We start from the raw sequence: 26550 nt of genomic DNA on the forward strand, positions 1-26550 counted from the left end.
ACACTTCTACACATGTCAGGACTAAGAATTTAAAACCAAAAGTTTTTGACTGCTCGGCCTAAAAGGTTTTAAGGTGATTTGAGCAATTGATCGGGCACCAAAGTAAAGTGCGTTGGACTATTTATAAAAAAATAAACATAAGAATTTTGAGCCGCGGACGAAATAATTTAAAGTCCAACTAAGCCCAAAAAAAGAAAAAGGAGGTTGGCGTCTACTTTGGCGAGCCTGAAGATTCCCGGAGTAGAGGCAGGAGATGTTGGCGTCATAGCAAAGTACGCACTACAGCACCGTATTCGGGGCCGCAGACCGCCCGGATCATCTTGTGGATGTTCTTGTTGTCCAACTTGGCCGGAAGTATGACTTGGCGGTAGGTCTTGTCCCTCTGGTGCGTCACGACTACGGTGTCATGAGTTCCAAACATCTTGTTGTGGAGTTCGTATTTGCTGCCATCCTCCAGGGATCTCCAGTCTGTGTTGAGGTGGCTGCCTCGTAGCTGCGTCGGGTCAGTCGTGTCCCCCTGCATGTACTGGTGAAGTTGTTTATTCAGTCCGTTCACAGCGACGGTCCTTTCGGACTCTTCAGGGGGAGCGACTACCGGGGCTGGTCTCTCGGCCTTGGCTGGCCGGTCGGTCGGTGATGTTGCCTTTCTTTTTTCTCCAACGGTGGTCGATCGGGCCGATGGCGAGGCGACTGGCTGTACCGGAGATACCCGCCAGTTCTTCCTGGGCCATGTGACGGTCGGTGATGGAGGGTCGTTGGGCGTCTCACACACCGCAGTGTTGAGCTCGTCCAGTTCGGTGGCCGACGGTTCCCTTGGGGCTGGTCGCGTCGTCTCAGGTTGGACTGGGGGCGGCGTCGCAGAAGAGACCGCCACTGGCGGTTGAGCCGCCAGCTTAGATCCCCCCCGTGCCGCTCCTGGCGCAGGTTTACTCTTCCTCCACTTCCGATTCCTTGTCGGTGAGATCGCGTTCCCGTACACCAAGGTCACGGAAGCCCGTGACCCGGTGTGCGTAACGCGATACTCACTCAGCTTTCCAAAACTGGCGAGCAGTCCCCCCAGGTGGGGGGGGGGGGGGGGGGTAAGCCAAGAGCGCAGCTAACCACGTCTACTCTCATCGCGAGTTGAGTTGAAAGTCTAGTTAGAAGAACACATATTTAATGTTCCTTTGTCTTTAAAATGCTCCATTGTCCGTAATGATGTAATTTCAAGCTTGAAATAGATGTCATACACATGTGCATGAAAGTCCGGTAAGACTGCTAACTAGTAGTCGTGAACTTAAGATGTTTAGTGAAATAGGCTATAGTTCGTCAATATTAACTTCGAATGCAAACACTAGGCTTGCGCTTGCGCTTGTATTCGAGGTTAATCTTGATGAACTACTAGTAACTGACTGAGTATGTTGATATATCAGTTTTATTTTAAATTGTTAACATTGTCTACAATACGAACTGATTTGATCCCAGAGAACCCTGAGCCTGTTGTATGCACTTTATCAAAATTGGGTTACGTACACAAAAACCGACTCAAAGGTTTTTTCCTGTCTTACAATAAACGGTCTAGGCTAACTGGTGGATATTCCGTACGGCACATTTACAGATTAGCCAAAAAGGAAAAAAGGTACTATTTGACTTATATTTATATCGAGGTCTAACAGCAAGAAGCTGTTATGTTGTCATGGTTTTTCAGATAAAAAGATAGTAAGTTTTAACTGTTAAACTTGTTTTTAAAATTATATATTTGTACATCGCCTTTATTACATGTACACCCTCAAAACCCGCTTCTTGAATCATCCCCAAAACCCGCCCCTTGAATCATCCCCCAAACCCGCTCCTTGAATAATCTCCAAAACCCAGCAAAAACCCCAAAATAACCTATGGCTAACATATGGCGTGTGAAGGATGTGTTTTTTTTTGTTGTTTTTTGGGGTTTTTTCTGGCGGTCGGGTCAAGCCTTTGAGAAGTTTAAATAGACGTTGTAATCCCATGAGTACACTGCACGATATCAATAGCCTGGCGATGTGTATAGGTGTCCGGACCCGACAGTACGACCCGACCCACTAGGTGATAAATTAAAGGTGCACTCTCAGTTTCAAGTGCCATGTTAAAAAGTTAAAGTTGTTTTGTTTAACGACACCACTAGAGCACATTGATGTGTTAATCACTGGCTATTGTATGTCAAACATTTGGTAAGTTTGATATATAGTCTTCGAGGAAACCCGCTACATTTTTCCATTAGTAGTAATGGATCTTTCATATGCACCATCCCACAGACAGGAAAGTACATACTTAGCGTTTGGTACGAGAAATAGCCTAATGGGGATTGAGCGAGTGCTTTACCACTGGGCTACACCTCGCCCAGATGCCATGTTTAGCTATGTGTCATATTTATTTGTAAAAAAAGAAAGCAAATTAAGGCCATTATAAATTAAATGCTAAATCGTCAACGGGGCTTTTCTGATACCGATTTGTCTGGCGTCCGTCGTCCTCCAACGTTTTCTTTGAAGTCTATCTTCTTCCACAGTTTTGATTGGATTGTTCTAAAACGTAGTACCGTGACCCACTGGGGCACCCTCCACAAACTGATAGAGAGATACAACTTTTGATATTTAGAATGTTTTGATTGGATAGGTCTGAAACTTCGTGTAATGATTCTCCGAGGCAGTCTTCACAAACTAATAAGATACATGTATGTAGGAAATCGTGAATTTATGAATTTTTATTAAATTTATTTTATGTTGGACCAACTTGTGAAAAGTGCAATCCAATGAGAATTTAAAAAAGAAAGAAAAGAAAACAAAATGACACTTGAATATATTTAGGGGAAACGGATCCCTTGCCCTCCGTACCCTCCACGCCGGGTCCATCTATAGACAGCCAGCATTCATTTAAAATAATAATTAACGTAAAGGTTATTATTCCCTGATTTGCCACATTTATAACAATACCATATAATCGCATGGGTTGGGTATATTATTTGTATGTGTAAACAAATATATATTCATTATACTGACCACCTACACGTAGATAGTGTCAGAAAGTTTTATAATTATTGATACAACTACTAGAGTGCTATATAATCATGGAATATACACAATGTCAAGTAATTAGTAAGAAAAACAAATATAAAAAGGACAGGAAACTTGAAAAAAGAAAGAAAGAAAAAAGAATAAAAAGAAAGAAAAAAATGAAAGAAAATAAGAAAGAAAAACAAAAATCCCAACAAACTAAAGCGTTAATTACCCTGCTGGTAGGTTTACTAACACTATATTTTACATTAAGGTACATGTTTGTAAAATTGCGTAAATTGGCTTGTCTTTATAATATAAATATGGATTATTACATGAGCAGAAGTACCATACGGAATATATGAAACGAGTTTCGCACTTGTTTTATACCCCGAGCGAGAGTGAGGGGTATAAAACCAGTCCAAAGCCCGTTTCATACATTCTGTATGACATTTCCACGAATGCTATATTTTATTTATTATCCACAAACTGTGGTATATCAAGCGTTAAATATGATTATATTCGTTTCACAATTGATGTCAATAACATTAAGCGATGTCAATTACAATGACGCGTAATCATGTCAATTTCACCAATTGTGACTGCCGCAAGTTTGCAGCTGCTATAGCGACCTGTGACGTCCGAAGTGTGCCATGACAGTTTTCAAGGAATTATTATGACCCATGCCATAAACATAGCGTGGGAAAATACGATCTTTATAAATGAGTAATAATACCATTTATTACCCCAGCGGGCACTCATTTCCAGGAAAATAAAAATCATAATTTCTCGATTTAGTTTATATTATGACAATATTAATTTTATAGATGCTACATTAATTAGCTCTATTTCTTAGGTAACATAAAATAATATACGACATTTATTATTATGGTGAGCAAACGTTACCTGGTCTCATTATGTATGCATTTCATCTAAAAGGTTTCACTCACTATTCACATCATCATCCGACTTCATCACAATCAAGGATAAATGTGTGTCTTTAATGATACAAACATGCCATTTTGCATTTTATGACATACGTTAGGAAATATGTTTGATATAGAAAAATAGAAGATTCATTTGGATGCCATGGCAGCCATTTTTTCAAAATGGTCACTATGGCTGTTATGAAATCTAGTGTATATGTCAGCATATTTGTTGTTATTTACACACTAAATTACACTGATTTATCTATGTTAGTCAATTACACATCTTGTAGGGTTAATGCTTAATGACAATTTTAGGAGCAGATCCAAAATATAAGCCAAATATACTTATTTGTATGTAGAGATAGGTGTCTACATTTTTAAATTTTAGGTTTTGGTTTAGTTTGTTTCTAAAATAGCTGACAGGTTTACACAGTTCATACTAGACTAGTTATTTAAAATCTTCTATTTAATAAATATTTCAGGGGCTGCATCTAAATTAATGCCAAATGTGGTTGTTTGGAGGTTTTTGTCCACCTTGTTTCTTTGGACAAAGTGCCGTACATATTTAATTAAGCAATGTGCTCTAGTGGTGTCGTTAAACAAAACAAACTTTACATTTACACATCTAATTATTCACAGGATTCATATTACACTGGTTAGTACATCGCACATACTGCAGGCATGAACCTTGTAAGGCATATGCACTTTGAATAATTTTCGGATGATATGGTGGGGATGAGGGTGAGATTATTTTGAGGGCTGTAATTCCACGATAAACGTCAGCCAGGGGAATGTATCCATCATTTCTCGTGTATGCCTTCATATGAAGCGGGCAGCACTCAAAGTGGTAGCGGGTCGTCTTGAAGGCAATGAGTTAGAGGATGCCTTGGTATATAATTATATAGGCTGGAGTTGACGCTTCAAGAACAACATAATTGCTTCCCCAAATTCCGCTGATGTGACAACTCCCCACCATCATACAGAAGAAAGGCATGTATGATTTATATTTCATGTCGCTCAAAAACTGGTTCCAGTTTTGTGTTCCAGTTCGAAATAGAAGTAATGCTCTTTCTCTGAACAATTTGAGAAGTAAATTTACTCTTGTATATAAGTATTCTAGTCAACATTTTATCATTATTGTTTTCTTGAAATAACACAAATGTGTTGACTTTCAGTCTATTTGCAAGATTTGACGACATCTAGGTAGGGCGCTTCACGGTGAAGAAAGCATGATAAGCATTGTCTGCTGTTGCCATCGACCAGCAACGTGAGCAGAATAATGCTTCCAAGAAAGGTGGTAGTAGAGCTGTAGGCCTGGCAGATCCTGGGTATATGGACCAGACACATTAACTAATAGGACAGTTTGGGTCATCTGCATGCATGAAAATCAGTCAACAGTTGGGAAACCTCAGACGCCATCAACAGACCAAATACACCCAAAATACATTTCTGGGAGATATCAAGTTGGGACAGATGGAAAATATATTTAGAGAAAGCAGTAAATACACGGAGTATTGAAATTCAAGCTGTTAATGACTTGATGCAAATACTTATTAAGATGGGCAAGGACCAGTATAATATATTAATGAAAGAATGGCTTGTTTTTCAAAATGCTTCAAGATGAAAACATCTTTTCTTCTAATAACCTCTAGCTCATAATACGCCAAGAGAACAACAGCATCTCTTTTAAAGAAATACTGTTCCAAGTTTTATTACATTCCTTGTCAAGTACAGGATGGTTCTTCAAGCAGACACAGTTTGTTTTATGTAGGTATTGCTGTCAAGAAAGGTCATTCTAAGATCGAAGTACACACAACGGACAGTTTTCTTGGTTCTGGCCATAGTAGCAACATCTGAAAAACTCAATATTGTTATAGCTATGGGTTGCGTTTGACGCTGAAAGTCCAGGACCTGACAGATGTCTTTCATTATTCATATTCGTTTTGCTAATATGACGAAATGTTTTGTTTATTGGCAGGGGCAAGGAAACATGCTGGGTCACTGGCAATAAATAAAGTAATACATCTGTCTGTGCTTTAACTAGACGAGCATCCACAGAACATTAACCCTAACTATAGAAGGGATTCAATCCTTCGAATCAAACAACTCAGGCGAGCGTTTTACAGACTGAGCTAGACCCCGCCCCTAGCAGAGAGCGGGGGTGGGGGTGGGGGGGGGGGGGGGGGGGTGGGGTTGTCGGACATTACGAATAAAGAGTGCACAAGTGGAGGGGGTTCACTTAGTACGTAAGCCAAAATTGAATTTGTTTGGTGTGTGTGTATGTAAAATAGATTCATTCCATGCACCAAATGTATCCGATGTACGTTTCTTCAATGTAGACCTGTATGTGCAAGGGTGGGGGTGGGGGTATCACCGAATGTACACAATTGTATATGGGTGAGTGGTAGTAAACCCATCCCTGATTTTGTGCGTGAACACTTTATGGATGGCCCCTAATTAGTAGAAAGATCTTCCCATCTTCCCATTTTGCAGTGACATAATGGCACACATTTCTGCGCAAACTTACTGACATTTTAATCAATGCCCACGTTTTACCACAAGCAGAAAGCTGCGTGCACCCCGATGTTTGAGAGACACTAAACAGACCTTTTGTGACAGACAATATTTATGATGGATTTGACCAAATGTGACATAACATCTAGTAGTTAACACACTACACATTTTGCACCCTCTCCTTTTCAAATTCCTATATCCGCCCCTAATAACAACATCAATTTACATGGTGTCCTTTCTTTTAATATCATACATGCCAATATTTTAAAGACATTATACAGTGACAGCTTATTTTACTTAGCGCCTTCGGCAGATTTATAGTGGTGACCTTTGGTAACTTCAACATGACCTTGATATTCATTAGAACAAAATGGAACTATACTCTTCAAAAGAAGAAACGCAAAACCACATTGTCGTAACATTTGGAGAATTGATTTAATTATTGAATGGTGAGTCCGATAATTACCAAATGTTGCAGGATTGTTCACAATTCACTCTAGTCCATTGTGAGTAAGTGATAGGACACACCACCAAGGTCAAGGTCATCTGGAGTCAATACCGGGTGTGGCCTCCGCGTGTGTTGACAACTGCCTGGCACCGCCTGCCCATTGAAGCAACCAGAGTACGGATGACGTCCCGGGGAATGGTGGCCCACTCGGCCTGCAAGGCTGCTGCCAGCTCGGGCAGGGTCTGGGGCTGTGGTTGTCGCTGTCGGAGGCATCGGTCCAACTCGTCCCATAGATGCTCAGTTGGGTTCAAATCCGGTGATATCGATGGCCAAGGAAGGACATTAATGTTGTTGTTCTGTAGGAAAGCCGTTGTGAGACGTGCTGTGTGAGGCCTGGCGTTGTCATGTTGGAACACTGCGTTGGCGTTGGCCATAACTGGAACGATGTGTGGCCGGAGGATCTGGTCAATGTAGCCCTGTGCATTCAGGTTGCCCTGCACGTGGACCAGGTCAGTTCTGCCAGTGTGTGAGATGGCTGCCCACACCATGACACTACCCCCGCCGAATCTGTCCACTTCCTGCACGCGGTTTGCCGCATAACGTTCACCACGACGCCTATACACGCGACATCTTCCATCATGACGTCGGAGCAGAAATCGGGACTCGTCACTGAACCACACCGGTCTCCATCGCAGTTGAGGCCATTGTCGATGAATCTGGCACCACTGCAGTCGGAGTCGACGGTGTTGTGGTGTTAAGATGACACCTCGAACTGGACGTCTGGCACGAATTCCTACCTCACGTAGGCGGTTCCGTACGGTCTGGTCGGATATCCTGCGCAAACCTGGTATTGCTGCGGCTGTGGAGGTGGCAGTAGTCAATCGTTCCCGAAGGTGGCGTACCCGGATGTAGCGGTCCTGCCCGGGGGTAGTGGCCCGTGGTCGACCGGATCTAGGGAGGTCACGTGTTGATCCATGTTGCTGGTAACGGTCCCACAGTCTGGAGATGGTGCTTGGGGACACATGGAATGCCCTGGCAACGGCCGTTCTGGATTCGCCTGCGTCTAGTCGGCCGATGGCATTGTTTCTCTGCGGTTCACTGAGACGTGGCATGTCCTGGATTGTCAACTGTCGGCCAGATACAGAGGCCAGGCAAGCGAACACCCTGCACTTTTATACTGTCGGTGTTCGTGTTGCACGTGCAGACAACGCACGTGCAGTGGTGACATGGTTTGCACGTGGCTGCGTTTTTGCGAATATTCACATTTTGGAACTTTATTGTACAGTAGCTGCGTTTTATCGAATGTAACCGTGGGAATGTGTTTGGGACATGCAATGACCTTATATTCACAAAGCATGAACCGGTAGGAAACATAAAATCGGAGTTATAACCCATTTGTACCCTTTTGCGTTTCTTTTTTTGAAGAGTATATATTTTTTTTCTGAATCTTAATACAATAGTGATTATAAATATCACTGGTTCAAGAAATTAACATGAAATTCCCACGGGACCTACACTATGTCCCTACACTACACGTTTTGGTATCGGTCCCTTAGTGTACCCGTAGTGTATCCTATAGTTAGTCCCTGGGCGTGTCTGACCTAAATTAATGCGATTGCTGAATGGCTGAAGAAAGTTACGCCTACAAGTTAAATATAGTTCAGCAGGAAATAAATTAGAACATTGTTTTAAAAAGTAACACTTTCACTAACATTAGTAATAAAGTTACAATATAAATATGTAAAAAAAAAAAAAATTGAATCTTAAAACAAAACCCCCACCAAAACTAAAAATAAATATCCTTAAATAGTTTCGCTTCATTTTCCTTTATATTACAGTCGCAACATTTAGAAAGGTCACCTCTAGTATCAAGTGAGTTAGCAGCGTTCAAAGGGCCGCTTATAGCGGAGCAGGGGGCCGCACAGGTCATGACATACAACCCACTTTCCCTGTTAGTTTGTTCAGGCGGTACCGGCCTCGGTGGCGTCGTGGTTAGGTCATCGGTCAACAGGCTGGTAGGTACTGGGTTCGGATCCCAGTCGAGGCATGGGCTTTTTAATCCAGGTACCGAATCCAAACCCTGAGTGAGTGTTCCGCAAGGCTCAATGGGTAGGTGTAAACCACTTGCATCGACCAATGATCCATAACTGGTTCAACAAAGGCCATGGTTTGTGCTATCCTGCCTGTGGGAAGCGCAAATAAAAGATCCCTTGCTGCTAATCGGAAAGAGTAGCCCATGTAGTGGCGACAGCGGGTTTCCTCTCAAAATCTGTGTGGTCCTTAACAATATGTCTGACGCCGTATAACCGTAAATAAAATGTGTTGAGTGCGTCGTTAAATAAAACATTTCTTTCTTTCTTTTCTTTCTTTGTTCAGGCGGCTTGCAATGTCGTATTTTAACACCTGAAAATTTCAGAAATTGATATTGAAATTTTCTCGGGGAAGCATGGCTCACTCACCCCCAGGTTCGGACTCGCAAATACATGCATTTTCATTCACAGACATTCGCGTCACCCCCAACCCCATCTTCAAATGCAATTCACGGACCTTGTGTGAAAGTCTTGAAAAATACACACACACCAATAATATTGTTCGTTACACCGATGCAGAATATTACTCAATGAGAAAATATGAAAAAATATTTTTTTCCCGTTATGAGCGACAGTTAGGGTAACACGTCTTTGATGTGTTATCGCACGAATATGTGTTATGCAATAAAATGTGTTTCCAATCAATGTGTGGTCAGTCTGGGATCGATCCCCGTCGGTAGACCCATTAGGCTATTTCTCGTTCCAGCCGGTTCACCACAACGTGTATACCAAAGGCCGTGATATGTACTAACCTTGCTGTGGGATGATGCATATAAAAGATCCCTTGGTCAGAATTACCAAATTTTTGACATCATATTACTCTAGTGATTAAATAAAACAAAACTCCAACTTCCAATTCTATTTGAAGTGAGATGAGAACTAACAAGTCTAAGATGACAGTTGAGGAAGACCCCGACATGTACATCACACCTGACCCTGAACCAGACCCTGAACCAGACCTTGATCCAGATCTGGGAAAGTCGGGACAGACAGGAATCTATAGATCAGACGAGGCGGAGTCGACTTTTAGACGCGGCCTCATCCACGAACAGGAACTAGGGGGTGTCGGCAAAGTGGTAAAGCCACTAAACCAAGTGTCTGAGGTACGTACCTTTGTTCGTGTAAAATTGAATTAACTACAACTGTAAGCACTTGGGCCTGTAATCCTTTCCCCCACCACCGTTTATATTTAACTATTGATCCACAACACGACTGATATACAGTGTTGGTAACCCCGTAATATATACAATATAAAACCCTGGCCACACCAATGCTAGAACGATCAGAAATACACTGGATCTGTTAAAATTTATTAAGTAATGTGTAAGTCATTGTTTCCATCAAATCTGTAGCAGATCGACGCAGATCAAAACATTTTTTTTTTAATGGCACCACAATGCGCCTTTATCATAGCTCCTTTATTCACCAGAAACCAGAGGACAACTCTCAGACAGAAACTGTTGTAGACGAGGCCGTTGATGGTGATGAGGAAGATGACCAGGCTGAAGACGACGACGACGGCGTCCCCATTGACCGCGGCTGGGCGTGGATGACCGTGCTGGGTACGTACGACTACAAGAAGAGGTAGTTCAAGGTTGTTTTTGTTTTTATTTAACGACACCACTAGAGCACATCGATTAATTAACCATCGGCTATTGGATGTTAAACATTTGGTAATTCTGACTAGCAGTCATCAGAGGAAACCCGCAAAATATTTTCTAATGCAGCAAGGCTTTTTTTTATGCACTTTTCAACAGACAGGATAGCACATACCACGGCCTTTAATATATCAATCGTGGTGCACTGGCTGGCACGAGAAACAACCCAATGGGCCCACTGATGGGGATCGATCCAAAACGAACGCTTTATCACTAGGCTACGTTCCGTACCGTAGTTCCAGTTGTGTGTAAGTTTAGGACCGATTTCTCGCTAACGGTGCCTGATCATTTTATTTCCTTATTAGTTTAGTCTATGAAGTCCATATTTGATTATTTTTGGTTAATTTATCTCTACTAGTTGGTGGTCCGTTTTGTGTCTATGTGGGAATAATTGACAAAACACTTAAAATGGAGACGAGTGGGTTGCTTAGGATACCACTATGCATAACATTAAATTAATGTTTTCGGCTTAACGAAACAACTAATATGAGTTGTATGTCAAAGACCATGGTACGTGCTCTCCTGTCGGTGGGAAAGTGCATATTAAGGAACTGGTGCTTATAATGGAAAAACGTCGCATGTTTCCTCTGAAAACTACATGACAGTTATCAAGTGTTTGATTTGATATACAATAACTGATGATTCACTTATCAGTGATCTCTAGTGGTGTAGTTAAACAAAACGAACTCAACTCTCCACAAGGCAGGTGCTATGATGATGCGGCACAAGATGGAGCTAGTTTGTTGTTCAATCAAATAGTGACAGCGGTTTATTGACATGTATTTGTGGCAATAAATTGAGCTCTTTAATTTTAAAGCTCCGGATATTTGTTACTTATAGAAAAAACAAAAGACATGCCAGTGACGTAGGAAGGTCCCTGTGTGTGCGCGTGTGTGTTGTTGTTGTTGTTGGTGGTGTATGTGTGTGCGCGTGTGTGTTGTTGTTGTTGTTGTTGGTGGTGTATGTGTGTGCGCGTGTGTGTTGTTGTTGTTGTTGTTGGTGGTGTATGTGTGTGCGCGTGTGTGTTGTTGTTGTTGGTGGTGGTGTATGTGTGTGCGCGTGTGTGTTGTTGTTGTTGGTGGTGGTGTATGTGTGTGCGCGTGTGTGTTGTTGTTGTTGGTGGTGGTGTATGTGTGTGCGCGTGTGTGTTGTTGTTGTTGGTGGTGGTGTATGTGTGTGCGCGTGTGTTGTTGTTGTTGGTGTTGTTGGTGTATGTGTGGGGGCACACACATACACTCACATCTACATATATATATATATATATATGCATGTATTATGTTATAGTTACATCATCCCCATCCGAGAGATTTGTCTACTTAGACCACGGTTTTTGCGGCCGTTGAGTGACGGGTGTAATAGATCGATGATGTAACTAGCTTGTACCACGCCCCCATTACAGATTTATATTGTATCTTTATTAGTAATGTTAGTGAAGGTGTTACTTTTTAAAACAATGTTCTAATTTACTTCCTGCTGATCTATATGTGACCTGTACGCGTAACTTTCTTTAGCCATTCAGCAATCGCTAAAATTTAGGCCAGACACGCCCGTGGTCTAACTATGGGATACACCACGGGTAACATCAAAGGGACCGATACCAAAGCGTGGTACAAATATATATATATATATATATATATATATATATATATATATATATATATATATATATATATATATATATATATTTATTACACCGCGGTGACGGAGATACCCGTGAGAGATTTTTCATATCCCACAATGTGAGATATGCTTTTTGAGAGGTCGTGACCTCCGATCACATGATCCACGGAACTACTTTAACTCATTCATAAACAACATGCCATTAAAACTTTACGTTCGTGGCTAGATGCAATTAATAAAAAGACAACAAATTTAAAAAATAATACATTTTACATATAAAACTTTGTTTTTCGTTATGAAACAAGAATAGTTTACATTATTAAATAAATAAACAAAAATATTTGAAAAGAAATGTTTCACGTCTGCTGTCGCTTACGTGTCTTCGCAGCGTTAAAATGGCACACTCTAGCCACATCTGTGTAAACGACTACGTTAAAATCGATGGTCAGGAGAGGGGACGGGTAACTTCAATTGTACAGCCACTCGGAAGCTATAAGATGTTTAACATTAGAACAGATACCGGACTCATGCGACAAGTTGCGAAATATCGGCTGACGAAAGTAGCGGAGATTGTCCCTTCACATACCTCCCCCAATCCCAACGTTGGCAACCTACCCGTAACTTATGCGACTCGAGAAATGAACGATGAACTTTTTGGGGATGATTTTTTTTGCGAAGAATTTGAACCCACAGAAAGCCAGATAAGTACCCATTACGATCATTCAGAAATAAATACTTTTATTCAAGAAAACAAAAACCAAAATACCTTGAGAAAGACCACATATGACATTAAACGATTAGAGTCTTTCATGGCCACTAAAGGTGACACACCCGCAATCGAATCAATAAACGAAACCGAACTGTGTGACATTCTATGTTCGTTCTTCATACATTTACAAAAATCTGATGGATCAAAGGACGAGCCCTCCACAGTCAGAGGAATGTTGGGCAGTTTCGAACGATATTTAAAATCCCAAAATTATGGTATTTCACTGATTACAGGTACGGCCTTCGCGAAGTTAAATACTGTTCTAAAAACGAAACAAAAAGTTCTAAAAGCTGAGGGAATGGGAAACTTACCTCACCGCGCACAGTCCCTCAATGACAATGATATTGAAAAATTATGGCAGTCAGGCCAGTTAGGTAGACACAATCCAGAATCAATAATAAACACACTTTGGTGGAATAACACAACACATTTTGCAATCCGAAGTGTGAAGCCACATCGCGACATGAAATGGGGCGATGTGACATTACAAACTGACGGTGATGGCAAAGAATTCCTGATGTTTACTGAGAGGCAATCCAAGACCTGTCAGGGGGATAATCCTCAAACCATGCGTGATGTGCAACCGAAAGTTTAGGCAACTGGTGACGATCGCTGTCCAGTTGACCTCTACAAGCGTTACTCTAACCTGCGTCCATCCGGATTCACCAAACCTGAAACACCGTTCTATTTAGCAACAAACACAAAAAAAGCTTCTGAATTTTTTCCTTGGTTTAAATGCCAGCCTATTGGGGTAAACAAGTTATCTTCAATCATGAGGCGAATGTCAAAAAATGCCGAACTCGCTCCCAACAAGAATTACACAAACCATTCTGCACGAAAATACTTAGTTCAAAAACTTTCTGAGAAAAATATCCCTCCAACACACATAATGCAAATTTCTGGCCATAAAAATATACAAAACATCAACAACTAAAGCCACATTTCCACAACACAGCACTGTGAAATTAGTCATATTCTCAGTAACACGGTATCGGACCACCAGTCACGTGCTTTAGAAATGCACTCGACAGACACAACTTCAACGAAAATGATTGATTCTTGTACTACATCTTCTACAAATCTTCTTGGCAAATTGTCTTCAATTTTTTCTGCTCCAATATATGGTGGGACCATAAATATTAACTTTTGTAAACACAATAACGATGAAACTGAATCTCCTGAAAGCAAGCCCAAACGTCGAAAACTCACACGTGACACTGAGACCGACGCGCTTTGAAGTTTGAAAGTTTAAACGTTTTGCAGAAAACTCAATGATGGACTTTGAATAGTGATTGTTATATTATAGTTTATTAAACTAATATTCTGTTTACTACTAGTGTGTGCTATTTGTTTTAATTATTTTTATTTTTGGGATGGAGGGACTCTATGACATTGCGAAAGCATAAATACTTTAAAAGTATAAAAAGAGTGCATAGGCAAAGAAGGGTTATGCGCTCTGAATCACTCCGCTGTTTCGTTTACGTTCAGTGTCCTGTTTAGTGAGAGACAAAAAATATATTTGGCGACTCAAATTAATAATATAGCGCGTTGTAATAAATAGAATACTATACTCGTCCCCGTGAGAGACCGTTTATATTACAACTCGTGTGTTGTAATATAAACGGTATCTCACGGGGACTCGTTTAGTATTCTCTATATACACACACACACACATATATATATATAAACCATCGCTGCTGCTACTGGATTAAGGAAAGTTGCTGCCCGCCCCAGCTTCCTACGCCAGTACATGCCACCACATCTGTTTGGTATAGGTTTCTTCAGAAGGCATTCTTAAAGTGTAGTTCATTGGTTATTTCCTAAAAATGTGTGGCAGAAGCTTAGGTTTGCCATCTTAGATACGGATGGCTAGATAGGCGAGTTTTACTATTAAACAACACAGATTAAACAATTCATGCTGACTAAAGGATTTGGCTGACCAATCGTGTCCTAATATATTTTGTCACGTGTCTGGTCGTTTTTTTATGATCAAGACGCGCAAAATGCAAGTCTGTGATGAGCTGAAATGGATGGACAACCGAGTTCTGTCCCATGCATGTTCGAACTTGTCGAATGTTTAGTCTTGAGACTGGCAGTCCCCCTACACGAGTCAGGTAGGATTTATCGTCCAGAGGCGTGCCATTTCATATACACAGGTTCCATCTGTAAACTGGTCAGGGAGGATGTATCGTGCTGTGACATAGCAGTCCTACACAGGGTCCTCCTGTAGACAGGTGAGGGAGGGTGTACCGACATGGGATATGGCAGTCCTACACAGTGTCCTCCTGTAGACTAGTCAGGGAGGATGTACCGTCATGGGACATGGCAGTCCTACACAGTGCCCCCCCCCCCCCTGTAGACTAGTCAGGGAGGGTGTACCGTCCTGTGCTTGGCAGTCCTACACAGGGTCCTCCTGTAGACTAGTCAGGGAGGGTGTACCGTCATGGGACATGGCAGTCCTACACAGTGCCCTCCTGTAGACTAGTCAGGGAGGGTGTACCGTCATGGGACATGGCAGTCCTACACAGTGCCCTCCTGTAAACTAGTCAGGGAGGGTGTACCGTCATGGGACATGGCAGTCCTACACAGTGTCCTCCTGTAAACTAGTCAGGGAGGGTGTACCGTCATGGGACATGGCAGTCCTACACAGTGTTCTCCTGTAAACTAGTCAGGGAGGGTGTACCGTCATGGGACATGGCAGTCCTACACAGTGTCCTCCTGTAAACTAGTCAGGGAGGGTGTACCGTCATGGGACATGGCCGTCCTACACAAGTTCCTCCTGTAGACGGGTGAGGTAGGATGTATCGTCCTGTGTGTGGCAGTCCTCCTACACATAGTCCTCCTGTAGACGGGTGAGGTAGGATGTATCGTAGTGTGTGTGACAGTCCTCCTACACAGGGTCCTCCTGTAGACGGGTGGGGTAGCATGTATCGTCCTGGGTGTGGCAGTCCTCCTACACGTGGTCCTCCTGTAGACGGGTGAGAGAAGATGTATCGTCTTGTGTGTGGCAGTCCTCCTACACGTAGTCCTGTAGACGGGTGAGAGAAGAATTATCGTCCTGGGTGTGGCAGTCCTGTTACACGGGGTCCTCCTGTAGACGGTCTACAGGGTGAGGGAGGATGTATCGTCCTGGGCGTAGCAGTCGTCCGGCAGATAAAACACCACAGTTCTTCGTGTCGGCAGTCACGACCTCATTAAAACCACCCTTTGATTCGGCTTTGTGCAAAGATATGATTTGTTTTGCTTTGTGATGTTTTTCTTGTTCAGCTTTCTAAACACGTACATGTATGCCTTTTTGTAGCGTTTTTCTTCAACCTCTTTATAATGGTGGGTTACATGAAGGCGCTGGGGGTGTTGTTCGTCGAGTTCCTCGAAATCTACCGAGCATCGGTTACCATGACAACGCTGCTGATGGGCACCATGTCGGCTACATACAGTATAGCGTGTGAGTATTTGTATAACATAAACGTAATAAGAGTAATGGCAGAATCTGGACATGGTGGTTTATATAAAAACAGGAATTACGCGGAATTAAATGTCTCCCCATCATACCATACATGTTTTCGGTGCACTGTGATGACCATCCATAGCTGCAACTACAAGTCTTAGAGTTTGTGAGAAACGGTTCTAAACGCAAGAGATTACACTGTCGAAAATGTAATAGCTATATCTCACGTGTTTTCTTCGTAAATAAAAGGAGTCATCACTAAAAAGATTGATAAACACCATCAAATTGTAATAGCCTTTTTCAACAACAGATTTAACAACAAAGAATAAAATATAATACAATTTGCTATTTATTGTTTCTTTACCGTAAATGTAAACTTCCATTTTAATTTGTAAAAATTTAACAATTTTTTTTTTTTACAAATATCTGCCTGTTACTCGTGTTAGTTTTTAGCGCTATTTTGTGATTTTAATATTATTATTTGCACGTGCATCACGCAGTTGCGCCGTACGCGTGCGTGGGGTGTCATTCTCGATTTTGACAATTTCCAGGAAGGTCGATTAATCACGGTGGAACATTATTTCTGTCAATCTTTTTCATTCTGTTGATCATACAGTTGTCAATATTTTGTTATATATATATATATATATATATATATATATATATATATATATATATATATATATATAGAGAGAGAGAGAGAGAGAGAGAGAGAGAGAGAGAGAGAGAGAGAGAGAGAGAGAGAGAGATATTATTACCAGAGTGTGTTTCTGTATCATATAATAGCCAGAGGCTCGCATAATACAATTTTTATTAACGATACCTCTCCAGTTTGGTTAAACGGACTGCCGATCGTAGGAAACATGATTGTCACTACCTGAGGCATTTAAAGTGACAGACCCTAGTGTTTAAACACTACCGAATATGTTTCACTACTGGAGCCGTTTTTAATCCATTTCCTTACATCCGAAGTGTTTCTGGTCATTTTGCTGTTTCTAATACTACGAAATACATTTTTCATATATTTAACAACGCACGTGCGTCTGAGAGATATGTGTTACGCAGACGAGCTCTGGTTTATTTTAAGGATGTTTCAACGCAATGCGTTACAGGTCTGTAGATTAAATTAAAATAACTTAGTGATAATTTTCACAGGTTGAAACTAGGATCTGCGACTTTAAGGTGAATTTAGTGCTAATGTAGCTTTGTGAAACGGGGCCAAGGGCCCGTGCTTAGAAAACTTTTAGAATTCAGACGCAATCTGTAATGACGTCAGACGCATACAATTTGTATGGGGTTGTCATGACTTTCACGACTAGTCTAAACTCAAAATGTGTTATGAGCACCAGACCTGGGCCCCGTTCCACGAAGCGATCTTAGCCCTAAGATTACCTTAAGCGCATAGCTACCCTATGCACTTAAGTTGATCTTAGGGCTAAGATCGCTTCGTGGAACGGGGCCCAGATTCATAGGCTTTGTACGATGCCAGCAGCTGGGTGTGGGTGTCGGTGTGGGTGTGTGTGTGTGGGGGGTGGGGGGTGGGTGGGGGTGGGGGGGGGTGGATGCTTAATTTCCAGTTAGGGCACCAATGCCTCCTCACCCCATCCCACTCCACTCTTCTTTCAACAATGTTTAATGTTCTTTTTCCTCTTTTTTTCTCTTTTTTCTTCTAAGCTTTCTTCACAATGCAGGTGGTTCTAGTACAATTGGACACACGGAAAACTATCATTCTTGGCGGGATTATGTCGTCAGCAGGAATAACCCTGTCCTACTTTGCGGACAGTGTGGTGTTCCTCATCTGCATGCAGGGAGTTGTTCTAGGTACGTCGCGATTTAATCAAATCCTTCAACCTATGTCATGGCTGGTAATCTAATGTGCGACAACATGGCCGTTTCAATATAGACGTTGAGGTATAGTCGCTAATTTGATTAATTAATGGAATACATATTTGGTGCATCAAATGCGCAGTATTAAAGGGATATTCCTGAGTTTGCTGCATTGTAAGATGTTTCCGACTACGAATAAACTTACATATTAAATATATTTTCTTGTTTAGAATATCAGTGTCTGTACAGTCAATGTGTTTCTGGTCGTCTTAATATTTGTAAGGAACCCAAACTGGATTCGGTTTTCAAAAAAAAAAACTTTTTAGGAAATAAAATGAAATTTAACCTAGTAAAAATATTAGGACAATCAGAAACACGTTTAATATACAGCAACTAATACCTTAAGCAGAAAAATATATTTGATGTAATTACAATCGTTAAAAAGGCTCTGTTAGTCGACAACACCTTAAAAGTTGCAGCAAACTCAGGAATGTCCCTTTAATAGGGACACCTAAAATCTGGGCAATTTGTTAGTCAAACTTCTCTCTCATTTCTGTAAAATGTGGTTTATGAATATTTTAAACTGTTTTTGTATACTTCTGTGTACATGGAAAAGGAAAGTAACAGATTTTGTTAACTGGTTCCGACATAAAATATATAATTCATGATTTTCGTAATATGATAGTTTGTCGGAATTTTCAATATTTAAGGTTAGGGGAAACAAAATGCCATATAACTTAAAATTTTAAGGTAGGATTATATATTATCACCCACCTGTGAGAGAGAACGTTATAAAGTTTATTTTGTTTAACGACACCGCTAGAGCTCATTGATATATTGATCATCGGCTATTGGAATTCAAACATTTGGTAATTTTGACATATAGTCTTAGTGGGCAAGCCCGCTACATATTTTATCATTAGCACATCCAATAGCTGATACTGCATTAATTAGGCAAATATACAATAGTTATTACCATTGAAGTACATCCAATAGTCAATCATTCACAAATCAATGTGCTCTAATGGAGTCGTTAAACAAAGAAACAGCCTTTCTTTGTTTTATTCCAGGCATTGGACAGGCACTGATCAACGGTCCGGGTATAATTCTCATTAGCGAGTACTTCAAAAAACGTCGAGGTATTGCGACATCTATTGCTATCTGTGGTATCAGTTTCGGCAGTGCTTTCCCGCCATTTGTGAATTACCTCCTCGAAGAGTTCACCCTCAGGGACACGTTCCTGATTCTCGGAGCCATACACCTCAACATCATAGTGGGCGGCATGCTTTCACGCCCTGTCAGCTTCTACAAGAAATCGCACGCAAGGAAAAAACTTCTTCTGGAAGACATAATGGCAGATTCTTTACACGCAAAGAAAAGACTTCTGTCAGGAGACAAAACTGAAGAAACGTTCAAACATGTTTCCAAAACGGAAAGAAAACATTTGAAAGCAATAAATGCCACGGAAAACTATTCTAATAATTGCTCGTGTCTTGTAGCGAAATCGCTTGACCATCTCCCAATTGACAAATCATTACAGACTCTAGAAGCTTGCAGGAAGAGGACATTTTCAGACAGTATGACGTATAGGCCAAGAACGTGTAAGAATCAGGATACACTTACCAGGCCGACTCTGCTGTTTCTTTCCAGTGATCTGGAGATTGGGCCTGTGTCTCTTGTGGATCTAGCGAGCCGTGAGCTGGCTGGAAGTAGCAAACTCAATATTGCTTTAACTGTGAACTGTCAACATGATAGCGCTATAAATCCATGTATTAACTTAATTAAAGGAGAACATGATAGCGCTACAAATTCAGGTATTGGCTTAATGAACACAGAACACAATAGCGGTACAAACTCCGGTATTAGGTTAACGAGCAGTGAATATGATGATTGTACAAATCCAGGTATTAGCTTGATGAATGAACACCCTGATCCCATCATACAAGACAAATCCAATCATATTATCACAGAACCTCGGACTGGTTCGTCCATGTTCCACAGGATACTGCAGCTTGTGAAGAAACCGTTCACTTCTCTCGATTTCAGTGTGTTCAAGAATCCATTATTTTCCATGTTCGCTTGCGCTGCTATTTTTAATATTCAAACACAATCACAATTAACATATGTACCAGCCCTTGCGATAGAACACGGGATTTCACAATCGAACGCTGCACTGTTACTGACAATCTCAGGAGCAATGGATCTTTTGAGCAAACTGGCTTTCGGGTGGTTTGCAGATCTTGGCGTGATCCGTAAGCACCACCTCCAGATGATGGGTCTCTGCATCAACGCCACCTCCTCCCTGTTCGTGTCTCTGTACTCCTCCTTCCCTCTCATGGTGGGTTACACCGTGATCCAGGGAATCTTCAGCGGGGTCTACAGGTCGCTGTATGTACATGTGCTCATCGACTTCGTGGGAACTGAGAACATGGGAAAAGCGTTTGGAATCATTCAACTGATACATGGATTGATGGTCGCTGTTGCCCATCCTGTTATAGGTAAGATCTCACTACACAGATTATGGGCCTAATTTACAAAGCCTGTTTATGTCTTACACGCGTGTAACTACGTACATTTGCAATGCTTAAGCACCTGTTTATGTATTTTACGCGTGTAACTACATACATTTGCAATGCTTAAACACCTGTTTATGTCTTACACGCGTGTAACTACATACATTTGCAATGCTTAAGCACCTGTTTATGTCTTACACGCGTGTAACTACATACATTTGCAATGCTTAAGCACCTGTTTATGTCTTACACGCATGTAACTACATACATTTGCAATGCTTAAGCACCTGTTTATGTCTTACACGCGTGTAATTACATACAATTGCAAAGCATAAGCACCTGTGTATGTCTTACACGCGTGTAACTACATACAATTGCAAAGCATAAGCACCTGCGTTTAAGAAAAACAAGCTTCATAAATTCGGCCCTGTGTTTCTTACAAAATTCAGTCTGTTGTTGACAATAATAGGTTTTATTATCCTCATAGTAGGACACACAAGCTCGTATAACAATCTCTATTTTTGGACCCATGATATCCGGAAATTTTGACATGTTTAGAAGCAAACATAGAATTCCAGAGGTGACAACACTGAACGGTTGAAGTTTGATTGGCTGAGAGCTTACGTTTTGTCGTGAAAAATAGAACATGTTCTAATCGGTACTTGTCGTATACGGTTAATGTCGCTTCGATTTGGGGTCCTCACAGTACAATTCCATCGCATGCGACAAGTCAGTACGACTAATCGCATAATGAGAACGGCCCTTAAGATTGGTACGATTCCAACACGACTTGTATAAGACTAAAGTTGTTCCGATTTAGGTGTTCTCACAGTACGATTCCATCACATGCAACAAGTCGGTACTAATCGCAGAATGAGAAAGTCCGTTTACTTGTTTAGGTGATCTTCTTTATAGCTACAACATATGAGCCACTATTAATATTTGTATTGTATTTATTTATTTCACATTAAAATCTTGCTCGTTTATAGAAATCAAGGATTTAATTTTAACTCAAGTGATTGGGAACAATACTATGAATTACCGTTCCAAAGCATTAATGATACAACTTTATTATGGTTTCAGTATCGCATCCTACATCGGATTTTAGCAACAAACACTTTTCTATATATGATTCATTATGTAGATTCTAATATGTGTATATTCTGTAATAACTTCCCAGAAACTCTACAACATCTTTTCTATGAATGCACTCAGGTTAATACTTTATGGAAAGCTGTAGAAGACTGGGTTTTGTCCAAAACAGGAATTGTTGTCCACTTTGACAAAAATATTGTTATGTTTGGTATTATTAACAAAAAGAACGTTAATATAATTCACTGGCTAATTATTAACATTAAATATTATATATATTGTACGAAAATGCAAGAAAAAAAAATAACTATCGCGTCCGTTTAAAACGTGTTGCAAAGCAAATTTGAAATTGAGAAATATATTTATTTCAAAAACTGCAACTATGAAAAGTTTAATAAAGAATGGGCACAATGGCTCAACCTTTTTATATAGTGAAAGAAAGAGAAAAAACCCATTACACTCAGGTGACGATCTACTCAAAGGAAAAACGTTTTGTAATTGCATGTTCATATAACATTCCAACACAGGCCCGACTGCTGTTCCTGTTATTATCATCAGTTTAATTCTGCTTCGTTACTCATTATCAACTTTAGGTTTTTCTTCCTCTTCTTCTTCTTCTTCTTTGTTTTATTCTTCTTATTCTTCTTGTTTTCCTTCTTCTTCTTCTTCTTCTTCTTCTTCTTCTTCTTCTTCTCTCGTTGTTACCCTTTTTTCTTTTTCTTTTTTTAAGTCCTGGACCATAAGGCGTGCATAAAAGGAAGTACTATTTTAGTTTGATTTGTACCTGCATATATCAGAATAGAATGTAATGTGAGTGCGTATGTATGTTTACACATGTATGAATATTAATTTAAAGATAAATTGTAAGGCGGTGTATCAGGGCTCCCCAACCATGGCACTGTCTAATGGTCTGGGGACAATAAAAAATTTTTTTTAAAAATTAACTTACCATAATTTGTCAACATCCATTATCATTTTTTGGGGCCGCCATATTTTTTGGCGAGTTTCGAGCCCTGATTATGATTATACGTCATTGGTGAAGACACTGACTTACACTGCCACCATGCAAAGACAGGAACAAAGTAGCAAGGGATCGTTTATATGCATCATCCCACCGACAGGATAGCACATACATTGTATATATTTCCTTGCTTAGGTTTGTCGAATATAGAGTGTGCGTTTGCTAAATTTAGTGCGCATAGATCTATGTTGTAAATACTATCAGCGAAAAAAGTATTATTGTTTCTGCTCGATACTTTGGTACATTTTTATTTCTCCAATAAATCGAATAAGGTAATAAAAATGCAAAACATACAATAGTGTACGTTCTTTGAATATATATTTTTCGGGTTTTTCAAATATACGACAATCGATTTCGTTTTCGAATTATTTACATGTGGTTACGGTCGTATTCGAGCAGACAAAAAATGGACCTGTTTAAATACGGGTTTTCATGTGACAAAGACCGTCTGAAACTGACTTGTCTAAGAAAAGAAAGAGTAAGGCAGAATCTAAAGAACAATATGAAAACGAATTAGCCCTGCTTAGGTATATTTTGTCATTCAGCAGTTTGGTCTAGTTGATATTAGGTCAGGTCTAGTAAATTTTGAGACATACTAGTCCACTGGTCTAGTAATAAATAAAGGTAAACGTCGAACCCTGTATAGGGTTGCAAACGAATCACTACGCATTTTTACATGAATTACAACTATTTGTGCGGACATGGTAAAAAGGCCTCAGGTTACCACATTTTGCCCGAATATTTCTATAGGTTTTGCCCGTATTTGAGGATTTTCTCCTGCGCTGGGGGGGGGGGGGGGGGGGGGGGGGTCTGTTTTGTTGCAGGTAGTTTACGGGACTTCACGGGTTCGTATTGTTTAATCTGTAGTGTAGTATGATAAAGGTCAGTTCTGTGTTTTGTTGTAGATAGTTTGCGGGACTTCACGGGTTCGTACTGTTTAATCTGTAGTGTATTATGATAAAGTCATTTCTGTATTTTGTTGTAGGTAGTTTACGGGACTTCACGGGTTCGTACTGTTTAATCTGTAGTGTATTATGATAAAGATCAGTTCTGTGTTTTGCTGTAGGTAGTTTTCGGGACTTCACGGGTTCGTATTGTTTAATCTGTAGTGTATTATGATAAAGGTCAGTTCTGTGTTTTGTTGTAGGTAGTTTGCGGGACTTCACGGGTTCGTACTGTTTAACTTGTAGTGTATATTAATAAAGATCATTTCTCTGTTTTGTTGTAGGTAGTTTGCGGGACTTCACGGGTTCGTACTGTTTAATCTGTAGTGTATTATGATAAAGGTCAGTTCTGTGTTTTGTTGTAGGTAGTTTGCGGGACTTCACGGGTTCGTATTGTTTAATTTGCAGTGTATTATGATAAAGGTCAGTTCTGTGTTTTGTTGTAGGTAGTTTGCGGGACTTCACGGGTTCGTACTGTTTAATCTGTAGTGTATTATGATAAAGGTCAGTTCTGTGTTTTGTTGTAGGTAGTTTGCGGGACTTCACGGGTTCGTATTGTTTAATTTGCAGTGTATTATGATAAAGGTCAGTTCTGTGTTTTGTTGTAGGTAGTTTGCGGGACTTCACGGGTTCGTACTGTTTAACTTGTAGTGTATATTAATAAAGATCATTTCTCTGTTTTGTTGTAGATAGTTTGCGGGACTTCACGGGTTCGTACTGTTTAATCTGTAGTGTATTATGATAAAGATCATTTCTGTGTTTTGTTGTAGGTAGTTTACGGGACTTCACGGGTTCGTACTGTTTAATCTGTAGTGTATTATGATAAAGATCATCTCTCTGTTTTGTTGCAGGTAGTTTACGGGACTTCACGGGTTCGTATTGTTTAATCTGTAGTGTAGTATGATAAAGGTCAGTTCTGTGTTTTGTTGTAGATAGTTTGCGGGACTTCACGGGTTCGTACTGTTTAATCTGTAGTGTATTATGATAAAGTCATTTCTGTATTTTGTTGTAGGTAGTTTACGGGACTTCACGGGTTCGTACTGTTTAATCTGTAGTGTATTATGATAAAGATCAGTTCTGTGTTTTGTTGTAGGTAGTTTTCGGGACTTCACGGGTTCGTATTGTTTAATCTGTAGTGTATTATGATAAAGGTCAGTTCTGTGTTTTGTTGTAGGTAGTTTGCGGGACTTCACGGGTTCGTACTGTTTAACTTGTAGTGTATATTAATAAAGATCATTCTCTCTGTTTTGTTGTAGGTAGTTTGCGGGACTTCACGGGTTCGTACTGTTTAATCTGTAGTGTATTATGATAAAGGTCAGTTCTGTGTTTTGTTGTAGGTAGTTTGCGGGACTTCACGGGTTCGTATTGTTTAATTTGCAGTGTATTATGATAAAGGTCAGTTCTGTGTTTTGTTGTAGGTAGTTTGCGGGACTTCACGGGTTCGTACTGTTTAATCTGTAGTGTATTATGATAAAGGTCAGTTCTGTGTTTTGTTGTAGGTAGTTTGCGGGACTTCACGGGTTCGTATTGTTTAATTTGCAGTGTATTATGATAAAGGTCAGTTCTGTGTTTTGTTGTAGGTAGTTTGCGGGACTTCACGGGTTCGTACTGTTTAACTTGTAGTGTATATTAATAAAGATCATTTCTCTGTTTTGTTGTAGATAGTTTGCGGGACTTCACGGGTTCGTACTGTTTAATCTGTAGTGTATTATGATAAAGATCATTTCTGTGTTTTGTTGTAGGTAGTTTACGGGACTTCACGGGTTCGTACTGTTTAATCTGTAGTGTATTATGATAAAGATCATCTCTCTGTTTTGTTGTAGGTAGTTTTCGAGACTTCATGGGTTTCTACTGTTTAATCTGTAGTGTATTATGATAAAGATCAGTTCTGTGTTTTGTTGTAGGTAGTTTACGGGACTTCACGGGTTCGTACTGTTTAATCTGTAGTGTATTATGATAAAGGTCAGTTCTGTGTTTTGTTGTAGGTAGTTTGCGGGACTTCACGGGTTCGTACTCTGCCAGTTTTCAGTACACCGCTGCGTGTGGGTTTGTCGGCTCCAGTATACTACTGTTGGAGAGGTGGGCCAGAAGGAAGAAGAATCAGATCAGAAACACGTCTAGCAAGAGTTGATTTAGTGTGAAATAAAATACTGTTACTTCTGTCATGGCAACGATAGCATCAATGTCAGGGTCACTTTTCAGGGGATGGGATGCTAAAAAAGTTAGAGTTTGTTTTGTTTAACGACGCCACTAGAGTACATTGATTTATCAATCATAGGCTATCGGATGTCAAACATTGTGTTGTTTTGACATATAGTCTTAGAGAGAAAACCCGTTATATATTTTTCATTAGTAGCAAGGGATCGTTTATATGCATCATCCCACCGACAGGATAGCACATATATATTTCGTTGCTTATAAACTCGCTCTGGGTGGGAGCTGCTACGAAGAGGCGAACCCAATACCTACCAGCAGTAATCCGACGACTAAAACACTACACCGCTGAGGCTGGTTTTGTAACGATTTATCACGAATATCGGGTGCGAAAGGACAGCTGAACATTTCAAATTGACTGTTGCTGGCTAGTTTAAAAACGTCAAATTCAGCCATGACAACCAATGTCAGAATAACCCAAAGTTTGTTTTGTTTAACGACACCACTAGAACACATCG

The 26550-nt window shown here is 40.5% G+C and overlaps 1 protein-coding gene across 1 annotated transcript; it reads left to right on the forward strand.

Moving 5' to 3' along the window:
- Positions 1-9879: 9879 nt before the first annotated feature.
- Positions 9880-26097, forward strand: LOC121378885. The gene is made up of 7 exons (XM_041507283.1): positions 9880-10089; positions 10416-10570; positions 13478-13622; positions 16301-16478; positions 18156-18302; positions 19379-20806; positions 25864-26097. The coding sequence occupies exons 1-7, from the start codon at positions 9880-9882 to the stop codon at positions 26007-26009; spliced, it is 2409 nt and encodes an 802-aa protein (XP_041363217.1). The 3' UTR covers positions 26010-26097.
- Positions 26098-26550: the final 453 nt, after the last annotated feature.

The sequence above is a fragment of the Gigantopelta aegis genome, chromosome 1, assembly GCF_016097555.1.
Source record: "Gigantopelta aegis isolate Gae_Host chromosome 1, Gae_host_genome, whole genome shotgun sequence".
NCBI lineage: Eukaryota > Metazoa > Mollusca > Gastropoda > Neomphalida > Peltospiridae > Gigantopelta > Gigantopelta aegis.

What these genes read in the sequence shown, in the direction of transcription:
- LOC121378885 (XM_041507283.1), top strand. Translation starts at nt 9,880, where the DNA reads ATGACAGTTGAGGAAGACCCCGACATGTACATCACACCTGACCCTGAA. An exon ending in TGCGTGATGTGCAACCGAAA is followed by an intron (nt 13,623 to 16,300) that starts GTTTAGGCAACT and finishes TTTCTTGTTCAG; the next exon opens with CTTTCTAAACACGTACATGT. An exon ending in TGTTGCCCATCCTGTTATAG is followed by an intron (nt 20,807 to 25,863) that starts GTAAGATCTCAC and finishes GTTTTGTTGTAG; the next exon opens with GTAGTTTGCGGGACTTCACG.